Below are 22,995 nucleotides of genomic sequence, written 5' to 3' on the forward strand. Positions count from 1 at the left end.
CTCCATTCTTAGAGAGCCACTGTGAAATGGGCAGGTTGTCCCTTCCTATAATAACATCTCACACTGTGGAAACTTTGCGATTGGCATGTTATGAGCCAGAGGTAGGTCGAAAAATAAAAAAGGGGTAAAATAAGGCAAGACGACACACCGCAAAGGCCCCAAATATGTTGATTACAGCGCTTGACAGCGAGTGCCTTCAGATCAATCCACTTGATTTTCTCTCAGGGACAGCAGACAATAAGAGTAGGGGGGAGAGAGGAGAGGGAGAGGGAGTGAGTGAGAGAGGAAGAGGAGAGTGAGTGAGTGCGTGAATGAATGTGAGTGGAGATTTGGCCTGGCCTTGCCGTGCTGGGCATCTGATCCGGCCTGGGTGTCCTCTCAGATCCCATGACAGATAATCCATCAAAAGCTCAGGCTGTCAGACAGGGATGGATTTCGGACCTGGGGTCTGGATATCTCACTTTGAGCCATGAAGGGCACACACACACACACACACACAGAGAGACTTACTCACTTTCTTACACAACCTCACACATACTAACACTCTTCCATAATCAGAAATACAGCAGTTGGTCACTCGAGGAAAGGTTTAAAAGTGGAAGCGGATTTTTTTTCATGGCACACAGCATTTGGATATCAAAACCCCAGTGTAGATTTGTTAAATATGTGCACCATGACAGAGCGAAGCTTCGAGGAAGTGATGACTCAGCATTTTCCCTCTGAGCTCATGCCAGTGAGCACACTTTATCAGGCAGCCAAAGCTGAAGGCTCACATGACTCAGTAACATTCATCTGATCCCAGCCCAACACACTCACACTCATCAAAAACACTCATGCAGACGAGGAAAGAGAAACCATAGGCCTGTCCTTCTTCTCCTTATATTCCTCTTTATTTGGACGTTTTAAGACAATTCATTTGTAGAGTATACATATATATATATTGCTTCTTAAAATACATTCATGATTTCAAAAAAAGATTACAATTATATATTGTTATTCAGATAAACAAGAATGGCCTTTAACAGGAATGTTCTTGAACTTGATTCACAAATTAGTGCACTTCCGTGTCAAAAAGTAACACTTGAAATTACATAAGGTATTACAAAAATATCTGCTTCTGCAACCACCAGAAATATTCTTCTAAAAATCGGAAGAATAAGCAGTTGACAAAATTAGCCTGTTGATGTTTTTCTCTTCAACTGATTGCTGGTTTGGCTTAAGCTTCTGTTGACTAGTTATCAAAGGCTTACACACAGCTGTGGGGCCCAATCAGAATCAGGCTCAGGGTTGTTACACATTGCATCCAGCTTCTTAACATTACCACCAGGAATTCAAAATATGGTTCTGAACCAAAGGCATATCTCAGGATTGGCAAAAAAAAGAGAAAAAAAGAACACAATGGAGTAGGCAGTCTTCACATGTCTCAGGTGTTTGTGCTTTGAACTTTATAGAAGAGCAGATAACAAAAACCTCTCTGTTAAATCTCCCATTACGGCTTAAATAAAAAAAACACATGTAAGAAACAAGGCAATGAGTTATTATTAAAGTCACTTGAGGAACAGCTTTCTTTTCAGATGGCGCGTTTCAAGTCTCAGCCACTCACAGAGGCCATGTCTGGGCCTACAGAGAGAATGAATCACAGTGATGATTAAAGGGTAACACAAAGCTGGCATCTGTGACCCCGATCCCGATAACAATCGCAGCAGATATTTATCACCTCCCAACACTCACAACAGCTTTCCAAGTCCTCCCATGCGAACAAGGGCACCCAATTACTTAAAACTGCATACCAATTTTCTCCCTTCATTTGTGTAATTTGGGGAGTTGCAGGGAAGAGGACCTTAATGCAACACTGCCCAAGACACCGTGAACAGCAAGAGTGAATGAGAATATTAAACAAAGTGTATTAAAGATAAAAAAAAAGACACAAGGTGAAGTGGTGTAGACCAACCTGAGCTAACATGATGAATCTGCAATACTAAAAAAGGTATGTTGTATGTGTGTGTGTGTGTGTGTGTGTGTGTGTTTGTGTGTGTGTGTGTGTGTGAGATGGTCCTGGATGCTGATGGTCAAGCCTCTACTTCTTGATGGCGGCCACGGCCTTTTTAGCGGCGTCGTCCAGGTCCACAGCAGATGTGATGGGCAACCCACTCTTTGAGAGGATACTCTTGGCTTCCTGAACGTTGGTCCCTGTGCACACACACAGAGAGAGAGAAAGAGAGAGAGAAGACATGATGACTTGGGTCACAGACATAGCCTCCTCAGCAGCTCTTTCTTTAAGCACACACACATATACTGTGGAGTACATCTGGAGAGACATATGCATGCCCATCCACTCACTGTTCCACTCCACACACATGCCAGTGCCTTCACCAGCGGAAACCGCCAGGGGCCAAATCTCCACCCAACCCAGGCCCCAGCTCTAGTGAAGGACCGGAAGGCGCCGGAGCGCTCCGCTTGCCGTGGCTGATCTGAGGCAGCTGCTGTGGGTCCCCGCTGGGCCGCTGCCCTGGGGCCCGGATGAACGCACAGTGGGTTTCTGTCAGGCCCTATCCCCCACTCCCACCCACCCATCCCCCGCAGCCAACAAATCTGCTCTGTTGCCTCCCACCCAACCCACTGCAAGGCCCCCCCCCCCCCCAAACTCCCTGACTCCCAGCCCTTCCTTCTCTGCATCACAGCACCCACCAAACAGCCAGGGCATCCAGCCAGACACACTGAACTAAAACAATCACGGAGGAATAGATAAGATAAAAACAAGGGAGGAAGAGAGAGATAGAGAGAAGGTGGGAGAATAATAGAGTGGGATGGTGTGTCTTCTCTACTTAATGGGAGAGTGAGTGAGTGATTGTGTGGGAGTGTGGGAGGGAGAAGAAAAGAAAGACTAAGAAGAGTGAACGTGCAATGGGCAAGGGAAGGAAGGTAGGGAGAGAGAGAGAGAGAGAGAGAAAGAGAGAGAAAGAAAGAGAGAGAAAGAAGACAACAGAGGGCCAGCTGTTGATGCTGTCACTGAGTGATTTCACAGGTGAGGGTACAGCTGCAGGGAGGGCCCTCATAAAGCACCTGTGCTCCAGAACTCTGGGGGCCCTAATTGGATAGATGAGCACCTTGGGCTCTTACGTGCAATAAAGAAATGCATCATCAAAAGCTATTTTGATTACTAGGGCGCATTCATTAGGTAATCACATAACACGTGCACAGACCTACGCGCCTCTGAGGGAGGACCGACGCCTCATTTGGGCGTCGCGGATCAAAATGGGGGGCATTGCATGGAAATTGTTTTGAGGAAGGCGTTCTGCCGTTTCCTTGATTGAAATGTCGCCTGCCATCTCTTGAAGGCACATATAATCTAATCTCTACAGTATGACAGCATAAGATTGACCACTGAGTTGTTTAATTGACCAGTCATTTAACTCAACACCTCCTCTCTGACCTGCTTGCTGGTCACCTGGTTTGCATTGAACTTGGAAGCGCAAAAAGGGAATTCATCAAGGTAGATGCCAAAAATCATCTGATAGTTTCCCATGTTTCCTAATATTATTTGAGTCTTCGCTTAGTTTATTCGCCATTTCTCCATACATATAAAGAGCAATTATTCGACGCGTCTCTTTTATGTTGCGCCGTTTGCGGCTTATTATTACGTCACACGTGTAGCTCACAGCTCATTGCTCTATTGAAATAACGGCACACACCTTCTCTTTCTGTCACTCTATCACAAACTCTCACACGGTCACACACTATTCGTGTCTTACTCACACTCTCATTCATTTTATATGCATTAGGACACTGAATCAGAAGGCCTTTCTAACCTTTCAGATTTCTCTTTCTTCCCTTAGACAGACACATTCTCTCACTTAAACACACTTCCTCTCCTCCCCTCTCTCCATCTCTTTCTCTCTCACACACACACACACACACACAAACTCTGCCTCTCTTCAAACGCATAAGTCTACTAAGTAGGGATGCCTTTCTCCGTTTCTCCCACTATTTCTGTGCTTTCACTTGCCGACTCCTGAGTAATACAGTAATAAATCTCTGTTCTGAGTGACTGTTTGTGTGTTTGCCTGTGTGTGTGTGTGTGTGTGTGTGTGTGACCCTGACTCTAGGGCACTGGTGTTGCACATCAGCCTGCTGGCCTGGAGTGTAATTACGGTGATATCTATCTCAGGAGAGTGGATGTTCTGATCAATAGCAGTTTCACAAGGAATTCAATTACCAGCCCCACTTAACTCCTAATATTTCAGCGCTTTTCCTTCGCTCACATAATCACTAATTTCTAACACGTCGCATACGCCTGGCAGAAAACAATCCATTGATTTAGAGAGGGCCAGCCAACGGGGGCATTATACAATACGGCACACGAGGTATCAATCATTATTGAACACGGAATATCACACCTTGATGTGGAGCTGTTGATCGAAACCCACATCTTCCTAGCTCATCCATAACTACGCTAAAAACTAATTTGCCTCAACGACTGTACACACAGGAAGAAATATTAGTAGAGCTGGGGAATTAATGGTGCGAGAGTGAAAGATTCGGCATCGATGCACACAAATATATATATTTTTCTATTTAAACAACGTAATTGAATAATATGCATGCCAGCATAATTAATTTACACAACTTATTAAAACCCATTTTAATGCATTATGCAGTTGTAATGATAAATTAAAAGTGAATTTACAGATAACACTGGCAAAAGCACAGCCACAATCCTTAGGGTCTAGTGAGTTTTTCCACCAGGACCCCAATAGATGTCAGTGAATGAAAGGTGACCTTACAGATACTGGAAATACACACTCCATGTCTGCTGATGCTAGCCAGGTACATAGATTATCCTGTCTTATTTATATTAATGTGAAACCAATTACATTTTTAGAAATTGTATTTACAAAGCAGTGGTCTACAAAATATTTAGTATTTAGACAGACCTACTGCTGGGGAATCTTTGAAAAAGGAGACAGTTTTTTCTGTAACGTGAATCCCTCATTTCTTTAAACAGCTGTTCAATAAAAAGCTTAAAGGGAAAACAGAGTTCAAATCTTGCTTGTTTTTATTAAGAAAATAACAAGGCCAAGATGCGACGTGATGCATCGCCAATCGTTTTATAATCAAATCGTTACCCCTGCATTTGAATTGTGAGGCCAGTCAAGATTCACACCTCTAAATGTTTCAGTGAAAACGTCTGGCTACTCTATGGCATTAAGTATAAAATCGTACATATTCTAGCGTGCTTGTGTGTGTGAGTATATGTGAGCATGTGTATTTGAGTGTGTGTGTGTGTGTGTGTGTGTGTGTGTGTGTGTGTGTGTGTGTGTGGAGAGAAATGGCTGAGTGATAGCAGGGTAAAGCTTAAAAGAGGGCTCCATCCTCTCTCTCTTCCTCTCCTCTGTACTCAGACTTGCTGGGGAAGTGCTCACCTGCCACCACTAGGTGCTGCCAAATACCTTCTCACCGCCCGGCCACAGAGCTCCACAAAGCAAGGGCACTGGCCCCTTTAAGCCAGGAGGAGAGGGAAGGGAAGAGAGGAGATAGGGAGGAGTGTTTGCACAAAAAGACCCTTTAAAGGGTAGAAAAAGAGGTGAGAAACAGAGAGAAGGGAGAGAGAGAGAGAGAGCAGAAATGACTGGAGAAGAGATGATGCCTGTGAAAGAACGCATGCTTAACTCAGCCCAGATCTGGGAGACCTGCAGACATTTAGCTTAAGGCAGGGGACCCAATGGCTACATTAAGCTCCATGTTCTGCTCCGAATCAGCACAAGTTCACCAGCAGGCTTCCCATTCCCAGCTTAATGTCAATGGCAGGCATTTAGAGGATGGATGGAGCTGTGGTCTTTCAATGGGACTGAGAGCTACAGGATAGTGTGTGTGTGTGTGTGTGTGTGTGTGTGTGTGTGTGTGTGTGTGTGTGTGTGTGTGTGTGTGTGTGTGTGTGTGTGTGTGTGTGTGTGTGTGTGCTGCTCCAATGGCACAAAGAGTGGAGTTGAGCAGGACTAGCAGAACCATCAGTCTGTTTTTGATGAGACACTTTCATGTGAGAAGAGGTCTGTGTGTGTTCACATTCAACTCTTCATGAGGTATGTTAAAAGATGGACAGCCTTTCTTATGTTAACACAGTCACAGGGAGTTTGTGAGCGTGTGTGAGTGAGCGATAGAGAGTCACTGTGTGTGTGTGTGTGTGTGTGTGTGTGTGTGTGTGTGTGTGTGCCTATGCGAAAGGTCAGAAGCAGAAAACAAAAATAATTCATTCCTTACTCAAGTGGATGGATTCTGAGCATGCATACTGTGTTTGTGTGTATGTGTGCATGTGTGTGTGTGTGTGTGTGTGTGTCAGTGCGTGAGTGTGTCAGTGTGTTTGTGCTGGCAGATCCCCCTAATACAGCTGTAATGACACTGTCAGGACTCGGGGAAGCAGTCATAGGCACCGCTGTGGGATCCACAGTCTCTTTTAATTGCATTCGGAGGGGTGGCCACATGGTCCATATTTCCCCCCTTAAACACTAAATTGCCTCCACTTTCATAGAGACAGCAGCCGGAGCGGGCCCTCTAAATCAATAGGAGTATCAGGGCTTAAAGGAATATAATCGCTTTCCGAGTAGGCCGAGGCAATCCCTGTGGGGTGTTTAGGGAAGGTTCTCAGAGAGGGGGCAGCAGTCAGTCACTGCACAGCACTTTCTCTGACACAACACACACATGCACACACACACACACACTCTTGATTTCCCTTCTATCCTCACTCTCACTCACACACACACACACAACTCTTTCTCTCTCTCGCTGTCTCTCACACACACACACACACACACACACACACGCACACACGCACACACGCACACACGCAGACACACAGACACACAGACACCAGGTTCACATGCAGACACAGTCACACATTCGCTCAAAAACACACACACCTTCTCATTGACATTCATAGTGACACCGCTAAATCTAAACTGTCAGGATTCCTGTTGTAACTTGGCACTAATCTCGGAGACAATGTTAAGAACTCTGCACTTGGTTTTCAAAATGCGTCTATAATGATGCAGTTACCACTGCAGGTGCTGATACAGTTTCCCTATGCTAGTCGAGTAGACCACGTCGCCACTTAAAAAAAAAAAAAACGACTTCAGAGAGAATGCAAGACATTTGGTAGATTTTATTCAGGAAGTGTATCACTCCAGCCCATTCCGCTGGAGCTCGCGCTGAAGCATGCAAATTGGAATATTAAACATTTGCAATTTTCTCTCTTCTATGGAGATGGAAATCCCCCTCACAGCAAACCCCCCCCCCCCCCCCAAGACGATGGGGCCCGCTGGATGCCGATAAATGTTCAGTGCATATTAACTCGCTCCAGGCCATTTCTGCGGTCAAATGAAAATGGCACCCTTCCTGGCGTCCCCAGTAATAGAGGCAAATCAGCCTTTTAGCACCATTTAAACATCATTAAATACATGTGGATGAGCACACCGCGGTGAATCAAAACAAACATAATTGGACGGGAGAGGCACTCGCGACTGGGAAACACGCGTGTGCTTCAGCCCAGCGTCGCACGCGATCTGCCCTCGTCAGCTTTCTGCTGGGTGATGGACGGACAGACAGTCAGACTGTTTCGCTGGGGGGGATTCGCCCCAAAGAGAAAATCAGCAAGAGAGAGTTACAGAGACAGATATAAGAGAGGGAGAGATGGATAGATAGAGAGAAAGAGAGAGAGAGGGAAGATTCCCAATTAATAGTGGCACACTTAATCCCTGCCTAATCCTCCTGAAGAACAGCTTGCCATTATTAGAATCAATGGAAAGGGGAGAGGAGCCATGGGGACTTGGCAGAAAAATAACCCCTTAAGATTGATTTGCAGTGATGCCTTATATTCTGATGTCACTCTCAGGGTGGATGACGTTTAACTTCAATGGACCGAGGCTGAGGCCTAAGACTGGTCAATGGCTATGACCTTCGGTGCACCACAAAGTATGTCAAACATCTTCATTTCCATAGACTTGGAAGATAAATAAAGATCTTGCTGTCTTTTGTCCTTTCAGAGATGGGATGCTGGTTTGCACTCACAGCCTTGCTTTGGCAGTACTTCAACCTCTATCCCTAACATAGTCTAACATAAGCACACAAATCCAAGCCTCACTTTGTAAGGGGAAAGACGTACAGTGCCGTTTTCTTGCTCCCTGGCAGGTCGTGACTGGATCGATGCTCAACTTAGCATGCTCTAACAGCGACCAAGGGGAACAATCTCACGGACGTGCTGTCAGTAATGATGAGCAGCAGACGAGAGAACAGAACTCTGTATTGATCTCTGACAGCGCATTACTGTACAACTCCGTTTCATTTGTCTCCAACTCCACGCACATGACCACCACGTGATCCGAGCAGCCTCCGCAACCAGAATGCCACCCTCGCAAGGGACTCGATTGACCCTCCCCACGTGCTCGCATCTGCAGTTGCTCGCTCGTCAAGTTGAATTTTGAGACTTCAGCGGGGACAGTGGCTGATGTCTCTGCTCCTTTGATTGGTCACTTTGAATACGGACCATGACATTCGATTGTTTGGTTTGATCACTTTCATGCATAATCTCTTGTTCCAGTCCAGTTACGTCACGTGGTTTTCATGTGCACGGATTTTGAGACTAATTAAATGCTATACTGTTCATTTTAATTTCGAGCACTTCCAAACAGTTTGCGGAGGCAAACTCCTGTGCATCCTGTCTGGTCGCAGCAACTGAATGGAGGTACCCAGGTGTTTGGTGTTTCTCTCACATCTGCATCCTTTTTGTAGTCCCTCCCTGAGATGTTCAAAAACTCCACATGCGTAGGGCATGAGTGTGTGTGTGTGTGTGTGTGTGAGGCTGCTCGGAGGGGACAAATGGAGCACGGTGAGCTAATGGAGTGGAGGATTCGTCACTTTTCGCAGGACACAGGAGTCAGCTGTTTTCAGCCAATTATCCTAATGACCAGATGGGCTGGGGCCGCGTGGCCTCCCGTCGCTCCGCCACCTCGCTATTAGCATACGCAGGTGAGAGGTCCACAATCAGCGCTGTCTGCTGCACTCCACTCCACTCCACTAACAGCCCACGCACCGCACAAGGTGATGGAAGTGTGTGTGTGTGTGTGTGTATGTGTGTGTGTGTGTGTGTATATGTGTGTATGTGTGGAGGTGTTTGTGTGTGTGTGTGTGTGTGTGTGTGTGTGTGTGAGGAAGGGGCAATGTGTGTGTGTGTGTGTGTGTGTGTGTGTGTGTGTGTGTGTGTTTGTGTGTGTGTGTGTGTGTGTGTGTGTGTGTGTGTGTGTGTGTGTGTGTGTGGAGGGGTGTCGGGGGGTGGTTGTAGAGAGAGGGAAGAAAAAAGAATGTCTGTATCAACACCTGATAGGGTATGGTGCCAGATGACCTGACTCATGCTGAAGGGCCAGAGACACCAAACAAATGAATATGGTCTCCAAAGTGAATCTCTCTACAAGAACTGCTCACCCCTTTCCCCCTGTCCAAACATGCCTCTGCAGACTAGTAGTGCTCACAGGTTGCTAAGAGCAGCACCATGTTTGATTTGTCTGTATAACACCCATCAAGAGAATCAGCTGGGAGACCACCAGGAGGACGTGGCATTACCATGGTGGTAATCTCCATATCCAATGGGTTTATTTCAAACAACCAAAACAAGTCAACATGTCAACATGCCTGCCCAAGTGAGTGTGTTGCAGGCTGCTAGGCAACACAAGGCATGGGTTAAATCAGACCAGACAACAAGACACAGAACTGTTTGTAAGCACCTGAATCTCAACAAACAAATCTGTGGCCAAAACGCTGCCAATGCTGAAGGAACAGAGCCATGGTGCTAACTGTGACACTGACACACAAGCTAAAAGCGGATGCTACTCCGCTGAAGAGAACTGGAATGTTGTCACACATGCGCGCTGCTGGGGATGGGGGTGTGTGTGTGTGTGTGTGTGTGTGTGTGTGTGTGTGTGTGTGTGTGTGTGTGGGGGGAGGGGACTTGGCTGTTACTGTTAGCAGATGCTGCAAACGTGGCATTTGTCAAGAGTTTCCTAATTAAGCACGTTTAGTCCTCTAGCTGCCTAGCTGTTTCTCACTCACAGAAAAATGATGAGAGCTCTTAGGCTCCTGTATTCATCAGGCTGGGTTTTTGATCCAATGTCAGCTAAACTTTGTACCAACTTTCCCCTTCAGCCTGGGAGTAGGTAAAGAGAACTGTAAGAATGCTGATGTGAAGATTCAAAGCAGACACATACCTTCCAGACGCACAACCAGGGGAACCTTCAGTTCCAGCTCCCTGCATGCCTTGGTGATGCCATTGGCGATGATGGCACAGTTCACGATGCCCCCAAAGATGTTCACCAATATGGCCTCCACCTGAAGAAAAGGCACATTGTGAAGGTGTGATATAAGGAGTGATACAATTTTCCATCTGGTCAAGTAGCCAATCTCAGCACAAACAGATCAACTCAAGGCTAATACTGTGTCTAAATGCAACCAGTCATAACATAACATGTGACCATCGTCTGAGGGTGTGTTGATAAAGCCGTTGAAGTCATAGTGAGATTTATATGTCAACAACCAATCACCGCACTATGAATTGCTGACCGCTGTGTAACTTCACTGGCTATTGGTCCACTTTGTAGGCAGTTAGCTTGTGGACATGCTAACATTAGATAGTTAGCTGGCAGATGCCTCGCAAATCACCTCAGAAGCATTTTTTGGTTTCAACAACGGGGCTATCACTTGTGCAGCGCCTATTTCATGTTAACAAAGAAAATCTTAGCAAAAGAAAGTCAAATATCTGACTGGTGATTCTCCATTAAAAACCTGTTATATGCCTGTGAAAATAACACTGTCTACGTGTTTTGTGTTTGTGAGAGACGGCGAAAGAGAGAGAAAGTATGAGTAAGTGAGTGAGACTGTGAGAGAGAGTGAGAGAGAGAGAGAGAGAGAGAGACAGAGAGAGAGTGTAGTGGCCTGAGATATGGAGACAGAAACTAGCACTGGACGAGAAGAGTTGTAACATGCTACTGTATCATCTTAACCTAAAAAGGAGGCACCTGCCACAAGCAAATCACTATTCAACATCAGTCAAGGGGTTGCAGTTGGGGACAAACCACAAAAAAAAAAAAGATAGGATAAACAGATAATAATAGAATAACACACACACACCCACACCCACACACACACACACACACACAGCCCCAGATGCTCCCAGTAAGGTTACTGGGGCTCCTCCTGATACCCAGGCAAGCTCCTGTGGCAATTCCAGTCATTTTGGGCACTGACTCAGAACTGTGGAAAGGCTTCTGACAGGCTTTTACAGCATGGAGACGGGGCCTTTCTCAGCAGCAGGCAGACTAAGGGATAAGTGTGTGTGCGTGTCTGTGTGTGTGTGTGCGAGTGTATGTGTGTGTGTGTATGTATGTGTGTGTGTGTGTATCTATGTGTGTGTGTGTGTGTGTGTGTGTGTGTGTGTGGTGTGTGTGTGTGTGTGTGCGGTATGTGTGTGTGCGTGTGTGGATTTGATCCCTCTGATCTTGGGGCCTCTCTGCATGCTCTAAATGAAGCGGAGGGATTTGGCCGCTCCTCGACTTGAGCCTTTTCTCGCCTGAAGACAGACTGCCGGCAGGGTGAAGATGTAAAGGCCTGACATCTCACTCTCAATTAGTCTGGAGCAGTCTGGAGCTAGAGGAAAGAGCCTCACAGAACAAAGGCCAGTTCCACACCTGAACATTATGTGAGAATGTAACAAATCCAACAACTCTCAAATGTGTATCTATCTATCTATCTATCTATCTATTCTATCTATCTTTGTGTTTGTGTGTGTGTGTGTGTGTATGCATGTATGTATCTATATCTGTGTGTGTGTGTGTGTGTTTAGGTGTGTAGAGTACATGAAATATGGGCCACTTGTGAATACCTTTGAGAGTCTACGTACATAATGAGTAGAAAGACAGGCCATTCTTCACGAGGTGACAGTTGTCATTGTTTGCCCTTAGAGCGCCAAACACGGCGCGTGTATGCATGTGGTGTGTGGTGTGTGGTGTGAGCAGGGCCCATATTAATCCATGCCAGCTGTCAGCAGCCAAAGAGAACACAGGGAACAGTCAACCAGCAGGGTCACCTGTTCATCACTGTCAGTGGCACAGCACAATTAACAGCAGAGGTGCTGGACAATGCCCTCTTGTTTCTGTGACAGCATCCCACAAAGCCATATGCACACATGCTCTCTCTCTCTCACACACACACACGCACACACACACACACACACACACACACACCTCTCCCACTCTTTTTAGCACAAATACATGTGTGTGCATAAGACAGAAAAAGCCAATACTCCACAGACAGGATCTGGCTACATTACACAGGCCTATCAAGCACCAGGTGAGTAGGCCAAGGTTATTGTAATATGGAGAAAGCCAAGGACTCCACACAGCAGTTGGGCATGCTCTTTCCCTGGATGTGCCAAGTTCAGGTGATATGACGGCGAGAGAGTTCGATGCAGTGGACAGCTCAAATCTGGTCGTGCCAGATGAGGTTTCTCTGAAACGTGTCAATACTGCAGCACCACTCAAGCCCAGGCCTGTCACTGATCTCCTTCAGTACCCCTCATATGTCCCATGTGTTTGTATGTGTTTGTGTGTGTGTGTGTGTGTGTTTGTGTGTGTGTATTTCGTCAATCAATACAACATCACACACACCACACACACACACAAGTGACAACTATAATCTCAGTCGATGCATGGTTTTTTGAGCTTGGTAATCACTCATTGAGTGAATTATTGCCTGACGCATGTAAAATATGATTCGTTCTACCTTACATTCTACATCTACAGTATCAAAATATTCTAATGTGAGGTTAGATGTAATCTGGGTCATTTAATACAGAAAAATAAACCATCATTCCAGAATATACACTGTCCACCATTAGCATCCAACCTTCTCTCCCCTCTGTAGGGTTCTGACAACATTCTAGGTCGGACGGACCAGGCACCCAATGGGATGTCCTTCATGGCAGCTACCTCATGAGGGGCTTGTAAAGGGTTTCTGCTAGTGTGTCCGACCACCACTAGAGGGCACTGTAGATCAAGGTGCAGTGGCTCAGGCACCGGGCACAGAAAGGACTTGGTTCTGTCACCGTCAGAAGCCCATTTTTCAATTCCGGCTTTATTGAGCACCATCATATTTCTTCCACTCATGCGTCTCCTATTGACATCTATGTATATTAATGATACATGGGACATGATTTATGCGTTGCCGTACACAAGTAAATGCAGTTGTGAAGCACCCAGTAGGCTGAATGTGACAGAAAGGTTTTATTAACACCTTTATGCTTAAATGCAAGACCACAGGAACTAGAAAGTCAGCCTGATAACCAGACAAAGTGCTGATTCACATCAACAGGATAGGCAATCTGTGTTTTGAATCAGTGCAGATTCCTACACAAGAACATGTTACGGCTTTACAGTTTTAGGTTTGGCATTAATAGTTAATTACTTATCAATATTACTTAACTGTTTTTGCTATGGCTTGCTGCACCCTTTAACCAACTGGAGAGAGAATTATTAAATGCAGGTCCTTCAAAAGCAGCGAGCCACGTGTTTGCATTCAGGCTGAGTTGAATGCTGTTTTGGATCTTTCTTCCCCAAATAACCAAGTGTGACTGAGTGCCCATCTCCAGGCCCCCGTATCCCTGACACGCTGGTGAACTCTGTGAGCGTGCCGCAGAGAACGGACAGACGCCTTCAGAGGCACACAGCTCAGAAACCAATGGCTTCCAGTGATTTCATGCCAAAGCATTAGGAATGCCCAAGTCTCAGTGCTCTAGTTTTTCCTCTGTGCGATGGTGGAGTACGTTTTGTGTTTCACATCGGTTCAAGGCAGGGGGAGAGAGGAAACGCGAAGCTTCAGTCGATCTCCTTTGGGTTGGAAGCCAAGCCTGATGAACAGTCCATCATAGATGTAATCGGCCAAGCTTCTGATCGAGTCCTGCCTGGAATGTAACATGTTTGATCCCGCCACCCACCAATGGTTATGGGAACTTGCCTTGAGTCTATACACGGGGAGAAAAAAACAAACAAAAACAAACAAATACCCTGCAAGTCACTATCCAACTATGTGGTGCAGAGAAGAAAGAAAAAAAAAACGATGTCAAGGCTCGACAAAGATGTGAACAAGACTCATCTGTGCTGATCACCAGATCATACACCGGACTAGCAGGCACCGCGTCGTCCTGACAGAGTCTAGGTGAGCCTGGGAGGGCCCTAGTTACGAGGGCCCACCTGAGAGTTGTGACCCATTCAGACTCCACATAATGGCATCACGCCACCCGGCAGCTCGGCGCGTTGTCAAGGCTCTGTGCCTTCAAACGTCGCAGCGGCTGAAACAGTCTTTTGAGGAGCATTAAGCATGCCGTAAACCATACTCAACTACAAAGGAAATCTATTTGCAATGCTGCCGCCGGTACAGAGACATCCAGGAACGTGGAGGAGTCAAAAACGGGTCGTTTTGTGCTGCACAGAAGGAAGCTTGAATGGAAGCTTGAATGCTCATCTCTCCTGGTGTGAGACCTCTTTAAAGATGGGAAACAGAATGGGAGCAACATGTCCAGGTACAGGGTGATCTTTTATGCTCGTTTGCGTAATTAGGTTTATTCCGAAGATTACAAGCCATACTGCTCTCTGAGACAGCACACACACACACACACACACACACACACACACACACACGCACGCAAACACACACACACACACACGCACGCACACACACACACACACACATGATTAGAGGGATCAAATACACACACACACACACACACACACACACACACACAAATACACAAATACACACACACAGACACACAAATCCTGTTGTGTTTAATGACTGCAATTTGATAATTGTGAGAAACAATAACATTTATATAAAGGCCTGTCTCTTCTTTCAAAACAAAACCTAAAAGGGGGAGCCTTACACATTCAGCACAGCATTAGTGCAATGGGCCTGGCAGAGCGTGGTGATGCTGTATGGGACTGAATTATCACCGCGGCCACATTCACATCTGTGCCCCACGCTAACAGCACTGTGCCCCCGCTGACCAGGGCTAATCTGGCCAGAGAAAGGCTTCCATCCTTTGTCGGAGGAGAGGCCATTGTACTGACCAAGCGCAAATACTAGCCTCTCGGTGGCCTATTAGCCGTATTGTTCTGCGTTATCGGTCCTACGCAGGCCGTTTCTGGATTCCAGTCTGGTCTCTGACATGTTTTTCTTTTTTTTGGTCACTCTGTCTTTGCCAGGGAGCGAGTCTGAGCTTTCACCATTGGGGGTCAAAGGCTAAAGAAAAAAAACTTGAATTAGGCAATGAGGAAGGAGTCAGGAGCAACAAGTCAGCCATCTCTTGGAAGGGAGTTTGTTGTTTTTTGTTTGTTGTCAGCTCTTACAGGGATTACGCAAGGGTGCTTATGTCTGGTAACTCAGTAATAGCCAGATGGATATCCTGAGCGTTGCTTTTCTGGCATTAAATATTTACATTGAAAGCATTGGTACAGGGTTCTTGCCTCATGTTAATGACACTACGGGATGACAACAGCTACATATCACTATTGGCAAACGCCCCCACCAGGAGACCAACACTTGCAACCATCATTATCTCCATTAGCGTTTGCCCAACCTTGAGCGCTAAGAGAAACAACAGCCTTCGGAGAAGTTGAAGAAGCCGAGGACACACGCCAAACTGCACGTTTCTCCAGCAACTCTCTCTCTCTCTCTCTCCCCCCCCCCCCCTTCCTTTGGCGTTATCTTACTGGATCTAGGGGCTGTTTACCTCTCCAAAAATCCATTCCTCTGGCACTTACACCTGGGAGAGAGAGAGAGAGAGAGAGAGAGAGAGAGAGAGAGAGAGAGAGAGAGAGAGAGAGAGAGAGAGGAGCCGGGCCTGCCTTGGCTTCTATTAAATGTTGGGATTGGGCCTGGCGAGGGGGATAAGAGGGAAATAATTATCCAGCCTGTTGAAGCATGACAGCTCCTCCTTGCCCAGAGTGAAAGAGATGAAGCATTATGTCAAAAATCAGCTCCCAAACACAGACACATCTTGACACCGCCATTAGAAGTTTCACTTCCTGTTAGGAATCACTTGAAAAGTGGCAGCTGACTCCTTGATCAATAGACTGTGTAAGATTCTTTTCCTCTCCCCCCTTTCCTCTCTCGCACTCGCTCTTTCTCTCCCAGGCAAAGAAATGGGCTAACTCTATGTTTACAAATGCAAAGAGTAAGAGTTAGTAAATAAACAAGAAACACAATTTATGAATTGTGAGTAATAATACAAAACCAAACCTGCAAAATGCTGAACAACCACCCCAAGATACCTCTTCTTAAGAAACGCCATTCTTGTGTTTTCCTTCTTTACAACACTGCATCATACATCACAGCAGTCCCACAAAACAGTTTGATCAAGTGAGAGCTGGTTGAATGCTGGTATGAACATACATTACATGTTCATAGGAGTTCTGTCATTTGTCAACTGCATATTCTGTGCTAATGAACCATGAAGAGCTCTTGCAGCTTTCATGGTGCCAACTCTATTCGCCAACATCCCTCAGACAACAACAACGAGGCTATAAACAAGGTAGGTTACCATGCACACAGAGAGAGAGAGAGAGAGAGAAAGAGGGAAAAGAGAGAGAGAGAAAGAGAGAATGAAAGAGAGAAAGAGAGAGAAGGAAAAAGAGAGAGAGAAAAAGAGAGAATGAAAGAGAGAGAAAGAGAGAAGGAAAAAGAGAGAGAAAAAGAGAGAATGAAAGAGAGAGAAAGAGAGAAGGAAAAAGAGAGAGAGAAAAAGAGAGAATGAAAGAGAGAGAAAGAGAGGGAAATAAAGAAGGAGAGAAAGAGAGAGAGAAAGAGAGAGATCCATCCATATGAGCTCCCCTAGGTCTCATCTGAGCGTCGGCTCAGCTCTCTCTTTTCTTCCAAAGAAAGGAAACCAATCAAAGGAGAAATGGGTTTGCAGCCATTCAGTGCAGAGGCGGTCTGGGGAGGTGGAGGTGGAGGAGGAGGAGGAGGACGAGAAGGGAGTGAACGAGTCAACGCAACAACCCTGTGAATTGATACTCGAGCCGACCATACACCCCTCAAGGTCTTCCGTGCTTTGTGAGGCCGCCTGTGAGGTTGCGAACAGTGACAGCTGCCTATCGATGGCCCCCGCGGCAGATGAGCAAGACTGTCTTTTCAGACAGTCCGTCATTCAATTTCCAGAGCACACTGGCCTGAACTGCTGGCGCAGGACACAAAAAAGAAAAAAAGAGAAAGAGACAGACAGAGATAGAGACTGAGATTGCATCTTACGTGACTGGGGACACACACATGCACACAGTGAAAGAGTATAGTCTTTTTCTCTTCATATTGACCCTACGACTCCAGAAAAACGAATGTTACGCTAATTGCCAATTAGGCAGCGGGTCCCAGATATCCACAGGCCTTAACCTTGAGTAACTCAAGCAAACAAACAAGCATACAAACAATGACTTGAGAAACATTTTTTCACAAAAAACACTACATAAGCTTTCAACAGGAATAGTCATTACTTAATCATGAAAGCACTATTCACGCTCTTCCAACACATTAAAGACCTACCTCATTTATTTTGCAAACCTCCACCACCATCCATCTTATACAACGGATGAACACTCAACACCGATGTTAATGGAGTAATCATTATGACAGTTGCAGAAACACTCTCATATTGGTGGGCTTAAATTCAGTTTTATTTTTGTTTTTTCATAATGGTGGTGGTGGTCCATAAAATAATTCAACTGATGACACTAGTGATCCACAAGAAGGTGCCGCAGATGACTTACTACTGCGAGACAGAGAATAGGAAACGAGATGAACATCAATACACACTGGCCAAACAATGTGAGCCATGGCAAAGGCCACAGACGAGTTAAAAGGGCAAGAGTAAGTTTAGCATTCATTAAGGCATAATCTGGATTCATCTGGATTCTCTGGATCAGCTTTCCCTGATGCAGTCTCATGCATATTCCAACAACAGCTCTGGGAGTAGACTGGGAAAAACTGCATGCCATGCTCCCGTATGACAAAAATAAATTTAAGGAAAAAAAAGGAACTAGGCATTCTAAGCATATCTGAGTATATATATGACAGACATGCATGTGCATACTTCAGCACAAGCTCTCCACAGCTAGCGGAGCGTAGGGCCCTGAGCTTGAGAGGGTGTGCTCCGTGTGTGGGGCCATCAGGTGTGCTGGTGATGACTTGGCAGAGCTCTTTTCCTCCAGCCTGACTTCACTGCTCCGGCATAATGGCTCATCAGGCAGGCGGCTACGGCACCTGGAACTCTGGAGCTCACCCCAGGCCTCAGGTGAAGGACCGGGGCCCAGGCACAGGCGCACGCTCAACAGCTCCCTGGTCCCAAGTCACACAGCTCAGCAATGAGAGCACTCCTGACTCCGGTCTTTATTATGGAGATGACGGCGGGCGGCTCCTCTGGGGCTTTTGTTGTCATGGCTTTAGAAGAGGCCATTAAAAAAAAAAGCGAAAGCTGGTGGCGGAGGTGACGCTGGTAGCACATTCGGAGCGTCCGGGAGTGGTGCACTGGAGACCCAGTGTGTTCACTTCCCATGTTTTTTAATCAGATGGGAGGAAATGGGAACTCCATAAGAGGAGGTGGGAGCAGAGTCAGCGGTCTGAATGGGCCGAATGCAAAGCAACGATCAGTGGGTCTCTTGAGAAGGGATCTCCAGCTCTAAATGGGGCATTGAAATGGAGAAATGCAGCAGCTGACTGAGAGGGAGAGAGAGAGAAAGCAAGAGAGAGAGAAAGAGAAAGGAAGAGAGAGAGAGAGAGAGAGAGAGAGAGAGAGAAAGAGAAAGCAAGAGAGGGAGCTGGAGAAGCTTTATATGGCTGTGAGGTGGCAAGAACGTCGGTATTGTCAGTCAAGGATTTGGAATACACTTTTTTTAAGTGTGCCTAAGCACCCATACACACTGCTTGTACTGCGAGTACTGATGAGTACATGCTCCTTCAAAGAGCTTCATGACGCTCTGTTTCACATGACAAAAGGCACATCCTGCGTGGGCAGTGTGTTTCTCATCTCCGGCTGATCACCCACCATCATCGATGACAGCCAGATGTAAATACTCCTCTTCCTTATCAAACAGGGTTAATGTCAGCTGACAGAGAAAGAGCTGGCGCACAGAGGCCTGGTTCAGATACAGCTCTGTGCATATGGAGTATACACATGCTCTTCCTGTCATGCTACTGTCAAGAGGAGTCCTGTGGGATACCCATGCAGAGGTGTGCAGGACCTGATGGTGGCTAGATGGTGGCTAGATACCACACAGCCTCTTAGTGTTGATTTACAACATTTAACAGACCATTAGGTTCAGTGTTCCAACTAATTGCTGATTAGCTAGTCATACCTGAGCATGACACTGCAGCCCTGTTGAAGTATGACTCAAGGGCTGGGTGATTTATCAAAGAGGTGTCCGTTCTTATCGGAAAAAATATGTTTTGTGCACAGCTGAGGTGACAAACGCCTCAGAATCCTACAGAAAAAAAAACGAGATGCTCTGTAAAATTTCAAAGGCTCAGCAGTGGCCTCGTGAGATTATAGCTGCAAATGCATTTCGGAGGACTCCACCCTCGCCTACCTTTCTTCTTTCAATCAGCACACAACTCTGCCACTGCACTTCTCTGAGCTCTGAGCCCCAATTGCTTTATTAAATTGAAAGAATGCATAATCACTGCGAATGGCATACATAATCACCTCAGAGAGCAGCCACAACAAACCACAGCTGAATATAAAGGACCAACACTCCCACTTTGTTCCTTTTGCTGCATGGTCAATCAAAATTAATTTATTCAAATATATTCTCACAGAAGGTCAATTATCCAAATGATTCTGATTCCAATTGCACCTGATCTTGGGAGCCAATGAGCCTTTTAAAGGGCAGCTGTGCATTTTTGCAAGGCAAATCATCTTAGTTTAGTCACGGTTTAGAGACAACCCCTCTGCTTTTTTGGGGGGAGTACAACCTCCTTTAAAAGGATATACTCAACTGTTTGTTTGTGAGGAATATCAGAAATGTAGCAAGGTATTGTCAGAGACAGGACTGACAATGGAGCCAGAACCTCAGAAAAAAAGAGGGATAAGAGACCAGAGATTCTGAGCAACGAACTTTGACCACTAGTCTTTTGTTAGTGTGCACTTGACGTAAGATGATTTTTTTTATGTTTTATTGTGCAGCCATGGTATTGAATCATGCCGCTCCGGACTCCCTTGGTCGGAGGAGAAAGATTGGGGTTGGATGATTTAGAGGTCATGCAAGGAGGAGATGCATGAAGGTCAGGCAGTGCCACCAGTGAGCATTCAGTTCAGTGCAGATGGGATGGGATGGGATTTGGGGGGTGGGGTGGGCTGGGCTGGGCTGGGGAGTATTTACAATGGGCAGCTGATGGACTCTTAATGCTCCGCTGCCTTTCAGGACACTACAGGTACAAAAAGCAGAGCACAGCTCCAATCGTAAATTGCAACAAAAAAAGCAAACAGGTCTAACAATGTCCGAAGAACTCAATGAGGTTGCAACCAACATTCATGATATAAAAAAAAGCAAACTGATAATGCATACCTACATTATTCATTTTTTGTATTTCGATGATTCATACTTAAAATAGAGTATGAACACATAAAGTGTCATGCTATGTTCCATGTAAAGTGATGTATTTTTGTCCTAAGGATACCGATTTCACCCAACCATTTGTCAAAGAGGAGAGATATATGGTATAAATTCACACAGTCTGTTATTAATGACTGAGGCTTCTCAGAAAAGATCCCGTAAAAGCCAAGGGGGAAACATATTTGTGCTCTATATTTAAAGGCAGCTAGGAAAAGCTGAAGCAAAACCGTTGAGAGGAACCCAATAATTCACTTTTCTGGTACTGTTTAGCTAGAGAGGCAATTTAGCCAGGATGAAATAACCCCTGAAAGCTTTAATCCTGATGGATGGAACGCTATTTTGATATTGCATTTCCCCCCTCTCTGGACCCCCCTCTAAAAATAGTTCCTTTTAAGACCACTAATTTGTTATTCATCTGTGCGAATCAGTGAATCACAGCACTTATTGAAATGCTATGACCGGGTTCTGGTGCGACGCGGCTTGAACCAAATGAGTAATTTAAAAATTGATAGAATACACATATTGCAGACTCCCGCAACCCTCCCCTTCACCGAGGCAGCACAGGGCCCAGTGAAGCTCGGCAACCACTGCCAGAATATCACAAATCAGGGCAAACAGATGGATGCAATCAAGATTTAATTTCCAAAAAGCTCGACATGGATACATACACTGATTGGATGTGTTGGGGAGCTTTTTCCTGGTCTGTGTAGGGAGTCCCTGTGTGATGTGTTCAGAGGCAGAGATCATCAGCCAAGGATGTTGATGGAGTCGGCCTCTTGCAGAGATGGGAGACCTCAGCAGACACGACTCGTCTTTGGAACGCCTTAACACTCTTTGACGCATGCCTCAGACCTTGCAGGGCTGCAGCACTAATCTGCATAACTCGGAGGCATATCAATTAGCCATTAAAGGTTTGCTCGGGAATTAGAAGGATCAGGGCAGAGCGGTCGAGCCTGGGAGACGCGGCGATTTAGAGCCTGAAAGTCGATGAAAGGCCTCACGCTGAGTATGCTTCCTCGCCCGCCCCTGAACCAAAGCCCCCACCCCCCGTGGCAGGACATGTCGCTCCACAGGTACTGGCGCCGCCCGTCCGCTGAGCTCCGTGGTGGTCAGGCTAATGAACCCCGCTTCCAGCAGGAAAAGGTGGGGCCACTGCTTCCACTCTCATCCTTCCCACCGTTCCAGCCCCTTTCCCAACTCCAACTCCACCTCCACACCCCTTCACCTCACTCCTAACACATGCCGCTTCAGCGGAGTAAACGACGTCTGGCTGAACCACCACCTCATACCCCCTGCACCACTCAACCCCTCCAAGCCTCCCCCTGCTGTGAGGGCGGCTGAGGCACCGGGAGCCCTTTCCCCCGGAAAAGATGAGCTCCAGTGATTACAGACAGAGACAGTTTTCTAATTATTCTGTCAAACATCAATCTGGCGGCTGATGTGGGTCCTAGGGGCTGTTGATGGACAGTGTAATCACTCCCGTGCTTTAAAATGGAGGAGCCGCCGCGCGCTGGCAGACAGCCCCTGACCGGGGGTTGAAAAATGGGAAATGTGAAAGGCTCCATCAATTGATGCTGCAGCGCTGACCTGCCCAAAAACCAAATCCCTTCAAATAAAGTCCCATTCACAGCCAGGGGAGGGGAAGAGTGGGCCTTTCAAGAGGAGACTAAGAAAGAAAAAAGCCCCTCCTGACATCAGGTAATCCCCCACATACATGCATCTCCATTGGAGGAATGAGTCACCCCCCAATATGAGGCTTACATGTGCACCACTGCCAGCAGACATTACCTGCTGTTTTTTTTTTTTTTTACTGGGCTCTCTGGGGTACAACAGCTTGCTCAGGGGTGCCTGTTGTTCTTGCCGGGGTGAGTAATAGGGAGAAAACGCAGCCATCTCCTGTCCATCTCAGCTGCTGTTTGACAGAAGCAGATGCCTCTTCAGACACGGGGGGATATGAGGGCATGTCGAGCATTTCCTCTTTACGATGGCTGATAGCGAAGCCAAGGGGATAAACACACAGAACAACACTTGTTTGAGAGCCAGAGAGACAGAGATATCTGTGATTTGGTAGCAGTATCAACACCAAATGAATGGCAGCTAATGGAAGCTTGCAGCTGGTAGTTTCACATAGGGTCATGCATGCTGAAATGTGGCCATTTCAGTTGATTTATTTATTATATCGCAGCCTGCTTGTCATTTACATGGAGTGCTTCACCCTTCAGTGCCGAAGGTTGGCTCGAGTCTGATGACTTCACTGCCGTCTAATGAAAGAAACATTTTGGGCAAGTCTCATCATCTTCCC

At 46.3% G+C, this 22,995-nt stretch overlaps 1 protein-coding gene across 1 annotated transcript in view; it reads right to left on the reverse strand.

Annotated features, from left to right (window-relative positions):
- Positions 1-894: 894 nt before the first annotated feature.
- The window catches only part of suclg2 (succinate-CoA ligase GDP-forming subunit beta), a gene marked incomplete at its 5' end in the record, with an annotated part of 96,856 nt that continues 74,755 nt past the window's right edge, over positions 895-22,995 (reverse strand). The window contains 2 exons of the mRNA XM_080845440.1: positions 895-2,190; positions 10,251-10,371. Of these exons, the coding sequence (XP_080701566.1) occupies positions 2,078-2,190; positions 10,251-10,371 (234 nt within the window). The 3' untranslated portion in view covers positions 895-2,077. The remainder of the gene's footprint in view (positions 2,191-10,250; positions 10,372-22,995) is intronic.

The sequence above is a fragment of the Sprattus sprattus genome (genome assembly GCF_963457725.1).
Source record: "Sprattus sprattus genome assembly, chromosome: 10".
Classification (NCBI taxonomy): Eukaryota; Metazoa; Chordata; class Actinopteri; order Clupeiformes; family Clupeidae; genus Sprattus; species Sprattus sprattus.